At 36.8% G+C, this 13,968-nt stretch overlaps 1 protein-coding gene across 1 annotated transcript; it reads right to left on the reverse strand.

Moving 5' to 3' along the window:
• Positions 1-413: 413 nt before the first annotated feature.
• On the reverse strand, positions 414-13,433 carry LOC111319108 (uncharacterized). Its single transcript, XM_088750489.1, has 10 exons — positions 12,791-13,433; positions 11,502-11,624; positions 10,533-10,933; positions 8,657-9,362; positions 7,514-7,625; positions 6,305-6,554; positions 3,696-4,499; positions 2,155-3,388; positions 1,882-1,977; positions 414-1,250 (listed from the first exon to the last, which is right to left on the reverse strand). The coding sequence occupies exons 1-10, from the start codon at positions 13,425-13,427 to the stop codon at positions 1,186-1,188; spliced, it is 4,428 nt and encodes a 1,475-aa protein (XP_088606615.1). The 5' UTR covers positions 13,428-13,433; the 3' UTR covers positions 414-1,185.
• Between the last annotated feature and the right edge of the window lie 535 nt (positions 13,434-13,968).

Raw genomic sequence — 13,968 nt, forward strand, 5'->3', positions numbered from 1 at the left:
GCAAAGCAACCAAGTCGCTAAACGCCTGAAATCATGTGTGTACAAATTCTATTCTTTTGTTAACCTGAAAATCGTTTTTCAGAGCACTCGATGTATAAAATCTTTCTTTCCTTACAAGGACCGCATTAATCTTTCACAACAATCCAGAGTTATTTACAAAGCAAATTGCTGGGATTGTAATCATTGTTACATTGGTAAAACTAAACGACGGCTTCACGATAGAAAAACCGAACATCTTAAGGCCCTCGCTATCAATGACAATACTTCAGCCATTGCTGACCACGTCAAGGCCACTGGACATAATATCAAGTGGGATCATTTTGATATTTTGGCGAAGGGCAAAACAGACTACCATTGTAAAATCAAAGAGACCTTACTTATTCAGGAACTTGAGCCAGCTTTCAACGTGAACGTCGGAAGTGAGAAGCTGTTGTTTTATTAATCTGCTCTAGTGTTATTGTTTATTGTTAAGTTTTATGCTTAATCTTGGTTCCAGTCCCCTCACCTCAGTTATAGATATACATAGCCGTTTTACATTTCAACGGTTACTTTTGAAAATGTATGTTGAGTACATACGAAACGTCAAGTCATAATCAAAATGTGCAAGTTCAATATGTTTATCACTGCTGTTTGTGTCTTATTTTTGATCAAATTACGATGGCCTAAGAACAAAAGTATTTACGATACAGGTGAAGATATTCTTGGATTCTTTTGATAAGAAATTTATAGTAAGTATTAACGAATCGGCATCGAGGGGAGCATTGGGAAAAAAGAAATGCTAGTGTCCCTAAATCGTGTCATTACTGAAAAGCATATTAGTTTAGATTTTTCTGTGATTTCTGTAATTTATAAGCACTAACCGCTCTAGCTGCGTTTACAAGAAGCTTATACAAGCATAGCAGGTATTTGGGCAAATAAATCTACTCTACCAACAAAATATTTCAAACCTTGCCTTTAAACCCTGAATTGTATTTACAAATGCTCTATCGCTCCTCATGACTAACAAAATTACTCCGCGTAAATTGTTCAAGTTCGGTGTTTTCAAACTCTCTGTCCTTCTCCAATCTAAACTGCATCTAAATTAAAAAAAATTTTCTCGTGCTTTCAGTAACGTAAGTCATTTACGGTGAATTATCGTTTCTTAATGCTTTTCAGTTTTTATAGACGTCTTTATTCGGCCGAATTTTACTTTTTTTTAAACACAGATCTGAGTCGAGTATAATGACTGTGTAGATAGCCTGTCTTTTGACCTGTAAAAACAACAAACACAACAATGCGATTAGATAGCCAAGGAGAATAAACTGCATCAAATGCCGTTTGATTCTACAAACTGGAGCGGGCGATTAACCGTCAGTTAGTACTGGAAATAAGTTTATGAAAACCACTCATGTCATCCATTCTCCTTCTTTGCTCATTTGACATAGGAAAAAGGAGAAAAAGCCTTGACGTCAAAGCCTGAATTTACTGTCATCTCAGAGTTAGGAGGGGAATTTATGATTCTAAGTAACATGTTAGACGAAATACACTGACTGTATAATTGGAAAAAGAACCCTACGGCCGGTTATTTAAACAAAGTTAAGCAGCTGTTCAACAAAATCGCGCTCTGAACTATATTGAATTAAGCTCAATCTTAGATCTGTACATTTCTTCTTCTGAAAAGTGTCACTTTGTTCATACATGTCTTTGGATTCTAACCCAAGAAATCAGAGAGGTGAATAACATGTGTCTCATTAGCACAAAATATCAAAAGCACCATTTTTACAAAGCGTTGGTCTAAAGTTGAAAGTTAAGGAAAGGAGCAACTGCTGGATCGTCTTGTAACCTGTCTGTAGTTCTTTGGGGAAGTCAATTACCGTGTGTTATTGATACTTTGTTACTCACCTGGATTCAGTAATGAATCACTTGTTGCTTGTTCGGTTGACGTGTCAACAACTTCGGCCTCCCGAGTTTTCAAACTTGTGTCTCGTCTTTTAGAAGCTGCAGTTAAGGAAGAAAAGCAAATCAGTACTCAGGTTTTTTAACACCTTTTTTGCATAAGTTGTTCACGCTTTACGTCAAAATTTATCAAGAGCCCGAAAGCCGAGTAGCCCCCAATATATACGGTGTCTCCGCCCCCAAAACACCTTTTTTTAAGGATATTCAAAATATTCTCACCATGAACTATGTCCCACATCTTCTCCACAAGAATGTCACACTGTTTCTCCCAGTTGAACTTCTCTTCATAGGAACTCCTCAGTTGCTGAATCTCATGGAGGCGGTCTGATCTTTTCTTCTCTCGGACACCAGCAATTGCCTTTGCCCACTCCTTAGGGTCCTCAGACTCCACCACAAATGATTTGCCTGATGGTACAGTGCACAATGCTTCACCAAATCCTGAGTTGCCACTGACAAGAATGGGAAGACCGGCAGACAAAGCTTCTAATGCTGTCAGACCAAATCCTTCCGTTCTGGAAGGCATCATGCAAAGATCAACTTCACAAAATATTTCCTTCAATCTCTCTTTACTCTGTACGAACGTCCTCACAGTCAGCTGGCTTTTATCGATTCCGCTCTTTTCCAAATTTTTTGCAACCTCATCCTGTTTACCGTCAGGTGCACCCACGAAGATGAGACAGTAAGATCTGTCTTTCAGTTCAACTATTGCTCTAGCAGAGATGTCGTATCCCTTCAGGCTGAAGTCCTCTGAATCACCACGGCCAAACGTCAGTACCTTGAACGTTTTACTCTCCTTTGGGGCTTGTTGTACGTCAGAGAATTCACGGAAAGTTCCAGGAGTCAGTTGAAGGATGTCTTCGTGACTCTTGCATGAGCGGAGCTGAGCGGAGAAAGCGTCTGTTAGCTTTGGTCCAACTGCTATAACAGTATCTGCCAACTTACACAACTCCACTTCAGTCAAATTCTTCTCTTCACCTTTGGATCTAGCCTTGGGATAGTTTTTGTGCGTCGCAAGTTCTTCAGGTGCAGTATGCACTACCTGTATCCACCTGCACTGGTGCGATTCTTTAATAAATTGAGCTTGTTTACCCAGCTTTGCTCCATGACCCAGTACTATGTCAATGGCCAGATCTCTCGGTGGGGCACTCAGCCAGTCAAGGGGGTCGGCATAACCCGGGCGTCTCTGTGCCTCCCTCAAGGATACATTGTGACCCGATGCCATTCTCCTCTCTTCTTCAGAACAAGCAAACTGTGGGACTAGGAGTGTGACGTCCACTTGCGGATGTTTGGCCAACAGAATGGCAAGTTGTCTGTTTATGGTGGACAAGCCTCCCATTGACGAACTCCATTCACTGCCCAGAAGAGTCACCCTCAGTGCTGTGTCAGACGTAATTGGAATAATTTCAGCTGCTGCACCCTGTGATTTGGCGGTGACATTTGAAGACCAAGACCCCTGGGCAAAAAAGAAGAGGTCATATAAGGTTTTATCACAGATATAGCATCATAAGGTTTGGGTATGCTCCTTCTCATTTATAATGAGAAGTTTAGTAACATGGTACACTGAGAAATATAACCCATGAAATAAATTGATCTTGAAAACAAATGTCCGACTTATCTTTGAAATTGGAGTCATATTAACTATAATCACATTGTGCACACTTACTAGAATACATTTAATGTTCAAAGAAAGAGAATCGAGGAGAGCGATAGAAAATACGAATCAGTGAGAGAGAAAAAAAAAACACTATAACTGGAAATACCTGGTTTGTTCCTCTCGAGAACCACTTTTGAAGTCCACTGATGGTGAGTTCTTCATCCCAGATATCTCGACTACACATTGTTGGGTTACCCTTATTTGCATCAACAAGATGAAAGCAGTCCTTGTGTGTGCAAGTGGTTTTGATGTAGTCTGAGCATGGTTGAAGTGGTTCCTCTGTCCCTTGATGACAATATGGACAAGCAACACACAGCTTATACTGCAGTCCCCTCAGGTAGGGCAGTTCCTGAGGCAAAGCCTGTAGAGTTGCTTCAAGAAATTCACGAACGAAAGTTGCTAATTCAGCTGTGTTCTGACCCACAACCTGATAACTTTGCTTCTTTCGTCGCAATATTATCTTGATGAATCCTGTTTTGCAAATGAGGACAAAATCATGAATACCTTTCCCAATCATGAACCGTGCTCCATTTTGGTACAGGGTAGGTTGATGCATGTGTGGCCATGTTGCAGCACACCAACGAATGGATCGTGAGACAAGGTGTAAGAACAGACCATGTGGGACAAAGCCATGCATGAAGAGAAGATACACTGGACATGGATCAGTTGATGATGGCTTCAACTTTACGAGCTTGTCGGGTGATGACTTCAGCTGAGCTGGTACAAAGTACTTCACATTATTTGGAGAAACAGAGAACTTAGCAATTAAACCAAACTGCTCCATCATGCCTAGGATATCATCTTTGATGATACCTTGTCCAATAAAACTGGAGAAAACATGATCAACATGTTCCATCCTGAGGATGCCACTTCCTTCAAGTTCCTGCCAGTACTTGGCATGTAAAGGATCCTACAAAATGGAGATAAAAACAGTTCTAAGAAGAAGGGGAAGAAGATACTTTTATTTGGTTAGGGTAACTCCTACAGTTACGAAAACTGATATCCTTAGAGGGCCTAATAAAAAGAATAAAAGCGTTAAAAATAAATAGAACTGGTCCAACTAAGTTTATCGAAAGATATCCTAAAACAGCATTAAAGTTATTACAAGCATTGATAAAAACTATAAATTACGATTAAAAACTTCACATCTACGATAATAGAAAGCTTTTTCCGTACATTCTAGTTTGATAGAGAGAAAACGGAGATGATCACTTTGCCGCGTTTTTCTGTGTACAATATCTCTATTAGAAGAAAAGTAATCCATTAAAAATTGCGGGCAGCGGTTATTTAGACATTTTTTTCACAAGGTTTCCCGCGCGTGTCTTCCATCTAAGCCCCAGCGTAACATATGTAAGGCGAGCTAGCGCTTCGTTACTGCTGATGGTTTGCATGATAATCCTTGCCGCACGTCTCTGTAGTTTTTCTATATTATCAGCATTTACACGTCCGCAACAATTCCAAACGGTATTACAATAATCGAGAACAGGAAGCATACCAATGCTACCCCCCATAGTGCGGCCAAGAATTCCTAATCCCTTACTGACTTTGCTAATTAAATAATTCACGTGTGCGTTCCATGAAAGCGACTCATCCATAATTACTCCGAGGTATTCATACTCAGCAACCCGTGTTAGCTCCTTACCATCGATATTCACAGAGAGATTAGCATTGCTAATTTAGAACTAGTATCAAATAAAACACATGCTGTTTTGCCTTGCTGAATAAAAAACTATTGTGTATGTTCTTCCGAACGAGTTCCAGATTCGAAGCAAAACAAGTCTTCACAAATTTAACTAATTTAATTTAACGAAAATAACAAGCTGCATCAGTACAACAAAAACAACATGGCGGACATCTGACCTCACGTCAGACTAGTACCCAGTCCTTCTAAACAGTGTACAAGCCAATCATTGACCTTGGCAAGTTCACTGGTAAGAGTACTACTGATTTCTTGGGCGTCACTAGCGCTAGCGGCGAAATACATAACTGTATCGTCAGCATACATCAGAATATTGCATCGCTTTAAAACTATAGGAAGGTCATTGACAAAAAGGACAAAGAGTAAAGGATCAAGGAATAAGTAAGAGAACACCGCTCAAAGTTCACTTTGAAATACAAAATCACTGAAAGCAAGGTAATTCAAACAAATGAACGCTATTTCAAACTGTTTCGTTGTGTTACTTTTGAAATCTAGCAATGAAATCAAACATAATAAACATAAACAAGCAGAGGTGTGTTACTGGTAAATGTGCCATCCCTTAACACTTAATACTTCTGCAACACAGAGCTTTTGATCTTACACAAGTTTAAGACTATGAAATTATAATTGTAATCTTTATTATCATTATTATTATTATTGTTATTATTAATAAGAAAAATTATCAAAATGCAAAATATGATGTACCACTGCTTGCAGTTGGCTACAACTATTATAACATACTTGTAGCATTTTAAGTCAATATTGTCTGTAAAATTAACCTCCCTGAAAGGGGGCTGCAAAACAAGAAAACACTTTAAATCTTTCAGTTTAACCTAGTCAATATTTCAAATTAAAAGTGCAAATGAAAAGAGAAAGCTGGCAGATCAAAATATCATTAGGGTTTGTTGCATTCAGCTGTTATCTTTAAATAAGGAAATTAATCATGGTTTCTTCCAAATTACTCAGGTTAGTCTTTCTTTCTTATCACCTGGCTATTAAACATAACATTTTCTCACCACTTTATCAAAATGTGGTATGGTTATCAGCTGCTTGAACAGCTCAATCAACCATTGAGCCTTCAGTATAACTGTACTGTGGTGCTTGATTATCATCCCCAGGCCATGGTAAAAACTGATCATGGAGTCAAACTCATCTGGATCTTTCATTAAACACTCTTTCCTTGCATAGTATTGAAGCTGTTGTAGATTTCTGTGATAAATCTGTTTAGCCACCAAAGCTTCAATCACCTTTTCAAACAGGAACCACCTTGGGAACAGTGAAAACAGTCAAGGTGAAATTTGGAATAATACATTATGTAATTTGATTGTTTCTCAAGAAAACAGCATTTTTGTTGTTTAAAACAATTGACACTAAATACATTGAATACATGTTGATGGTGTCTTGATCATAAAAATCTGCAATACATGGAAACCAAGATGGTGGATCCAGTAACATATTTCACCTGCTTTGATGTTTGACCTTAATCAGTAGATCTGACCTACCATACAAAGCTATCTATAAATTAAGTAAAGGCTGATAGTTTTGAAAGAAACTGTTTGGGGCTGCGTCGGTGGGAGTAACGAAATAATTTGGATATATCAACAAAGTTGAAATGGTAAATTGGCCACCGTAATGATTACAAAAGCTGACGTTTCGAGCGTTAGCCCTTCGCTCCGACGAAGGGCTAACGCTCGAAACGTCAGCTTTTGTAATCATTACGGTGGCCAATTTACCATTTCAACTTTGTTGATATATCCAAAATATAAATTAAGTAAACTCATTAATTCTAGCACTAAATAGTTTCCATTTGACTCAAGACTTTTCTGTTTTACCTCTGACCTAGTACTAATTCCCATTTCCCAAATTTGAAGCACATTGCAACAATCAAAGTACATGTTGTGGCTTTAACTAAAAATGCGATGATCTTATTGTAATCAAAATGCTTACCCATGATACTGATGAACCTAAGCAGGCCTGCACATTAACCTTGAGCAACACTTCGAAGCAAAATTATTGCAAAGGAGAAAAATACAGACTACATCAAAGACAAAGAGAGCTTCCCTTCACCCCCACCCCCAACAGAAGAGAAAATTTCTTTTTTGAATAATTTTTACTTTTTGTGCATTTGGTATTCAAGGAAACCAACTCAAACTGACTCATGTATGAATGGTGGAAGGGCTAATTACAGACACTGTAAGAAACATTACAAGAACATTGTTATTTACCTGATAGGGACTTTCTCTCCCATGTAGGGTTCTTCTCTTAACACTTCCATGATTCTGTTTTGTAGTGAGTGAATTGCATCTCTACAGCTGTTATCAGCATTAATTGCATTCTCTAAAAAATAAAACAAATGTTTTTCATCAAAAACAGGCAAGTCTCAAGACAACACTACTCATGATTACAAAGATAGCCAAGTTGTTATTAGGGAATGTACGCAGTGTTCTCCAGATCTTTCCAGGTAGACAACCATAAAAAAAAACATAGCAAGGGGGAGAAAATTCATTTCTTAAAGAGAATCAGCTGCATCTACTCCACTGACATCTAGTTCCTTTTAGCCTAAACTTTTGGCTTTCCAGCATAATTTATTCCAAAATCCAGGAAATTTTGTTCACATCAAAACAAATCTCTTGCTGTTTCGTTTTCTAAACATAGGAGGCTCTTCACAACTGAATAGCTAGCAAAAACACTGGCATGTAAATGTTTGTGGAAAGCACTGCATATTGGTTATTTAAATACCTAACTTCAATTTAACTTAATATCCTAGTTAGTAGTAATACATAATTATTTTGAGCAACCTTTTGCCTTAGAGACTTCACATGGCTGTGTAAATAAACAATTGAATCATTACTACATTGATTGACGGATTCACTTTGATTTCTTCTTTGATACTGCAACTTAACTTTCACTACACTCTTAATTGCATATTATTCTTTTCTTCCCTTCACCTAGGATGTTTACTAATACTTTTGACCCATTAATTCCTATGAGTAACCAATACAAAAAAAAAACAAAAATTCAGGACACTATGAATAAAAAGGAAAAAATACAAGGAAAAAATTATCATTCCAAAAAAAAAAACAAAGAAAAAAAAGAAGCATCTGGCCAAATGGGAGGATTAGAGTCTCTGATAAAAGATATTAAGTAGAAAACCCACATAACAGAGATCTGAATTAATTTCGCTCCAGTCCAAAGTTTCTTGGTGTACCAGGTAGATTGCACAGAGGAGAAAATTGCTTACTAGGCTATGTACACAATCAGAATCAAACCAAACCTTTCCTTCACAGAAGATTGCTTGCCAAAATAACTGTTGATTCTAAATTGGCAATCTCTAATTGTCAATCACAAAATACAGTTCAACATTGTACCTGGCTGTCTTGAAGATGGTCTTGTGTTGTCAATGCAGTAGAGAGGCCGCACCACATGCTTCTCATATTCCTTGCCACAAATTCTCTCCTGGATTTGTTTTTTCATCACTGCAATGTCACCAACTGGTTTGTCAGCATGCGTGCCAACAATGAACACTGGAGGGCGGAGGTAGGGCAGTTTGTGTTGTGAATCATCATCTATGCCATCATTTAGTGGTGCTTGCGCAACACTGTGAACCGTGGCCAGCCACGACATCAAGGTCTCTATATTTGTTTCATTGTTAGAGTTTTCCAGTTTGACATCAATTGTTCCTTGTCTGATGCAAGGCTCAGCTAAGGCATCTAACGGCTTACTAAGATTGTGTACCAATATGTACACTGCTCGAGATGATAGAAAGATAGGGTGACTGGCATAATACATATGCTGCCCTGCAAAATCCCATAATTCTAAACTAAGGACAATTTCTTTGCTGATCTCAACTCTACCTCTGAAATACTCTAGCCACTGATGAAGATGTTTTATGATGTCATCTGGAGGCGAAAAAGCATCAATCTGTACCTCAGGTTCATTTGGTAAGTGTTCATGTTTGGACTCCTGAAAACGTTCACCCCTTTTGTCCTGCAGAAGGGTTCCCTTTGATTTCTTTGACGGTGAGGAAATATCTGAGTTATTTAAGTGGCCTTTAGTGTCACTGTCTGTCTCAACCTAAATAAATTATCACATAAGAAAGTAACGTAAGAGTGATAAATTTATATATCATGTATTAATCAACACATACATACAATCCCCAAAATACATACATCCCCAAATTTTCTCTTAAACCTCATCAGTGACAATAAAAATTTTTGACAATAAACCTTCTTCTGCCAAACAGCTTCAATTTGAGCTCATATTGCTAATAATAGCCATAGCTAGTTGTGCCTTTACTCAGTTTGTAATTGAAAATTTGAGGTGGGGAATTCTGTAAATTATACCATCATGCACAAAAGAAATTATTGCCAATCACCTTTTCCTTTCATTTCAATGATGCATAATGGTGCATTTTTCTGCTAACATAAACCTACATTTCTTTTTTCCTTCATCTGGAGCATTTGTTAAGGTAATATTGACTGTAGAAATTTAAATAATTATGAATTCATAAACGATTACAAATGGCCCATGTATTAAAATGCGTAATTATTAGCTGTGGTTACACTAGGCCTTTTGCCACGGGAAAGTGACACCTTACCAACAAGTCTGTGTTTTGTGTGTGACCTCTATTCCCACAGTGAAACTCAGCCCATGGGAAATCGCTATGGATACATAAAAAAAAACAAAACAATGACGTTTCCCGAACCAAGTCGTAGGGTTTAGCAGTGGTTTATCTAACCACAAGAGTAGTTCAACCAGTCGGATGGAAGAAAATGGTAAATCCGGAAACTGCAGCACATGCTGGGCATTTTTGTGGTGTTGCACTGAAATCGCAGCAAATATATATTATATATCCACACAAGTACTAAATTCAAGACATGCAGCATCAAACATGGCCAACTTTCGAGGTTCGCATGAAGTACATTTTACTTGTCTTTGCTCTGAATACTCCAATAAAAACCATAAGTTTCGCAGTTTGCGATCTCCATGATGAATTAATTTCCCACCTGCTAGGTCAAAAGTTGACCTCGGGAAATTATTTGCGATGTAACCGGGGATTAAACCTGACTGGAAACACAAACTCATCCCAACCCAAGGTTATTACACACAGGGTTACCTCGGGAAGGAGGTGAGTGTAACCACAGCTATTGTTAATACATACTGCTTTAATTATGTATAAAGATATTCAAAGTACAAATTTAAACATCAATTTTTCTGTTTCATGAGTGTAACTTCTAAACTTACTTCAGAAAAGTCTTCTTGCACTGAACCATCTTCTGAATCTTCTTCTCCTGAAATATCTTCAAAATTTCTTCTCAGCACTACCAATTTCTCTGCAACAATCTCTGCCACATCTTTCGCACATTCTAACAGTCCTGGTTTCTTCTCGTTGGTGGATTGCCAATTTCTAACTTGATCAACATCAATTTCACACTTTGAAGGATCCACTTCAATCCCCTCAGTACTCTGTTCTTTAGGGTCAAATGGAAGGCCTAACAGACTCTTCTTCAAACTGGTTTTACCAGCGCGATCCTGACCAATCAGCATGATTCGACCACGGTAAACTTTTACATACCCATCTTTCAAAGCCCTTTCATAAGCCAACTGTGCTCTGTGTCCATCTGCTATTTTTTCACTCATTATCTCTAAATTTAGAAAGTTGTAATAATTTATGCAAAGGAATAAACAATTTCTCTTTTAAAAAGTTTCAAAAAATTCTGAAACAAGCCTAGAAATAGATAAGTCAATTTAATTATATGTCTATTGAGTATAAATTTAGAGACTATGCTTGTATATAAAAGTCATACAATCAAAGTATTTTCCTGATCTTAGATGCATTGGTGAGTTTCATATTAAACACATACACCATGACTGTTATAAACTGACTCAATGAAATGAAATAAGTTTCAATAAACTGTGAGTGACCAAACTAAATGGAGGCAATAACTGTTATCAATTCTGTGGAATAGTGAGGACTCAAAAAGACATTATCTGTTTGGAAAACCAAAGGAGAAAAATTCACATATAAATTCCACAAAAGGAGCAACTTGAAGGTTCTAAAAGATTACAAGGCCAGTTCAAATTAACGATAAATAATCATCAGAATTACTCCTGGCCATAACTTTTGTATGCAGATAAGCTTTAAGTGTTGTTGAATGTTTAATTACTTCTTAGAATCTTTAATTACTTCTTAGAATCTCTGAATCTTCTTACCGGCGCGATCCTGACCAACCAGTATAACATGACCGCGGTAAACTTGTACATATCCATCTTTTAAAGCCTCTTCATAAGCCAACTGTGCCACTGGTCCTTGCGCTCTTTGTCTATCCACATGGTCTAATTAAAAAAGTCATCATGATTGAGCCAAAGGAAAAAGGCTAATCGGAGGAAGTTGTAATTATTATAATAACCCTAAAGGAAAAGCAATTTCTGTTTTATAAGTTTCAAACACAATGTGAAAAAGGTCTGATAAGTCAATTTAATTACATGTCCTTCATGCATAAAGTTAGAAACTATGCTAGTATATACATGTAAAAATCTTTGCATCGGTGAGTTAGGTAAACACATACAATATGACTATTATAAACTGACTCAATGAAATGAAACATTAAGAGTAAATTGATTAAAATGTGACTGATCAAACTAAACAAAGGCAATAATTGATGTCAATTCTGCCAAATGGTGTTTGGAAAACAGAAAGAAAAATCACATTCCCAAAATGTAGTAATTGATAGATTCTAAAATATTACAAGGGCAGCATAAATTATGGTGTAACAATTATCAGAATTACTCCTGACCAGTTAAGACAAAAGTTTTATTCCCAATAACCTGAACTCTCGTTTTAAAATCATATTAGTCCATAAATTCTGTATGATAAGCTAAATGTTGTTACATTCTTAATAACTTCCAATAAAATAAAGCAAAACTTATGGAGTTACAACTTACAGTACTACATTCCTGGATGAGAAATGATTTGTAATAATTTAAACTTAATTCTTCCTTTTAAAATTAAAATCAAATAAACAGAAAGCAAAAATTACAACAGCAATTCCTACAACTGTGAAATAATTTGCAATAAACTTCTTAAATTCCAATCAACTAGAAAGCAAAAATTACAACTTACAATTAAATCCCTTACTGTAAAATGATTTGTAATAAACTTAATCCCTCCTCAATTCCCTATCAAATTATAGTACACTGTAGTTCAACTTAACTTTCAATGTCAGCCAAATCGTTAAAATAAACCTTTCAAAATATAACTAAAACTTCCAGTACAAATGTCATGTATTTCTAAAGTGATGCAACCTTTGTTCGATCATACAGTATAACTGTGACAGCATTTACTTCATTATTCTTCTCAGGATTTATTATAAAACTATTGTCAGCTGCCTGTAATTATCAGTAACAAGCAGCATAACAACTTGCAAGTCAACCATAGAATCAATTTAGTAAATAATGCACATGTCACAACATTAATGTGAAGAGGAATTTCCTTTACTCACCTGGGACATCTGAATATACTCTGTGAATCTTATCCTTTAGCTCCATAACACTTCTCATTCCTTCAACTGTAAAAGGATTCCCTCTCACATCCAGATATTTTAGTTTCTTCAGCTGTTTTATAGCTGGACTCAACACAGTCAACTGGTTGTGACTCAGCCACAGGTCCTCCAGCTCCACCATCTCCCCAATAGCATCAGGGATGGTGGTTAGATTGTTATGTGAGATGTTCAGCCATCTGAGTTTCTTCAGCTGTTTTATAGCTGGACTCAGCACAGTCAACTGGTTGTAACTCAGCCCCAGTACCTCCAGCTCCACCATCTCCCCAATAGCATCAGGGATGGTGGTTAGATTGTTATCTAAGATGTTCAGCCATCTGAGTTTTTTCAGCTGAGTCAAACTTGTAGGGAATATGGACAGCTGGTTACTTCTAACATGAAGTACCGTAAGATTGTTTAGCTTTCCGAGATTTTCAGGTATTGTTGTAAGTTTATTCACTGACAGGTCAAGTTCCTCCAACTCAGTCAATTCAAACAAAGCTGCAGGCAATTCATGCAAACTTTCCCCAATGAGATCTAAACTCTTTCTTCTCATCTTTCCTCTTAACTCTTCTTTAGAAAGAAATTCCATTTCATTCATGGGAAACTGTCTGAACAAAAATAAAAGCTGTCATTAAAGGTGAGTAACTTAAACTAACTTGCTTTGGCATTATAACCATTGAGCCAAAAATGGAAAAAATGAGGTTTATAATTTACCTTCTACTAAACCAAAGTAATGAGTTATATTTTATTCCTCTAAGTACAATCTTTGGAAGCCATCCACCCTTCAGTGTTCTTTTAAACACTCTGAGTAAACACTGCTTATTTGTAAAAAGCTCTAGTTATTTATTTTCATGTCAGACATTTTGACTTTACTCTCACTGTATAATTTTTTTTGTCAAAAATAAACAACTGCTTGCGTTATACATGTTAACAACAAGGCTATTACGAACAAGAAAATACTTCAATTTTAAAACAGAGTTCTCCCGACTCTTTAAAAACAACATGAAGATTACCTTTATTGTAAAGGTTAATATCTAACAGGAAAGAAATCATTAGTGCAAATCTATGGTTGGTTATGTTTTGATGTGATAACCTTAAACAGTTGTAATATAAACCAAAACATGAATGATTTCCAAGCT

The sequence above is a fragment of the Stylophora pistillata genome, chromosome 2, assembly GCF_964205215.1.
Source record: "Stylophora pistillata chromosome 2, jaStyPist1.2, whole genome shotgun sequence".
Lineage (NCBI taxonomy): Eukaryota > Metazoa > Cnidaria > Anthozoa > Scleractinia > Pocilloporidae > Stylophora > Stylophora pistillata.

Bases quoted from the DNA above. Each gene is read 5' to 3' on its own strand.
- LOC111319108 (XM_088750489.1), bottom strand. From the start codon at position 13,427: ATGAATGAAATGGAATTTCTTTCTAAAGAAGAGTTAAGAGGAAAGATG. The intron at 10,934-11,501 runs GTAAGAAGATTC...TTCTAAATTTAG, and splicing joins GGTTGGTCAGGATCGCGCCG to AGATAATGAGTGAAAAAATA. The intron at 9,363-10,532 runs GTAAGTTTAGAA...TAATTTATTTAG, and splicing joins TGCAAGAAGACTTTTCTGAA to GTTGAGACAGACAGTGACAC.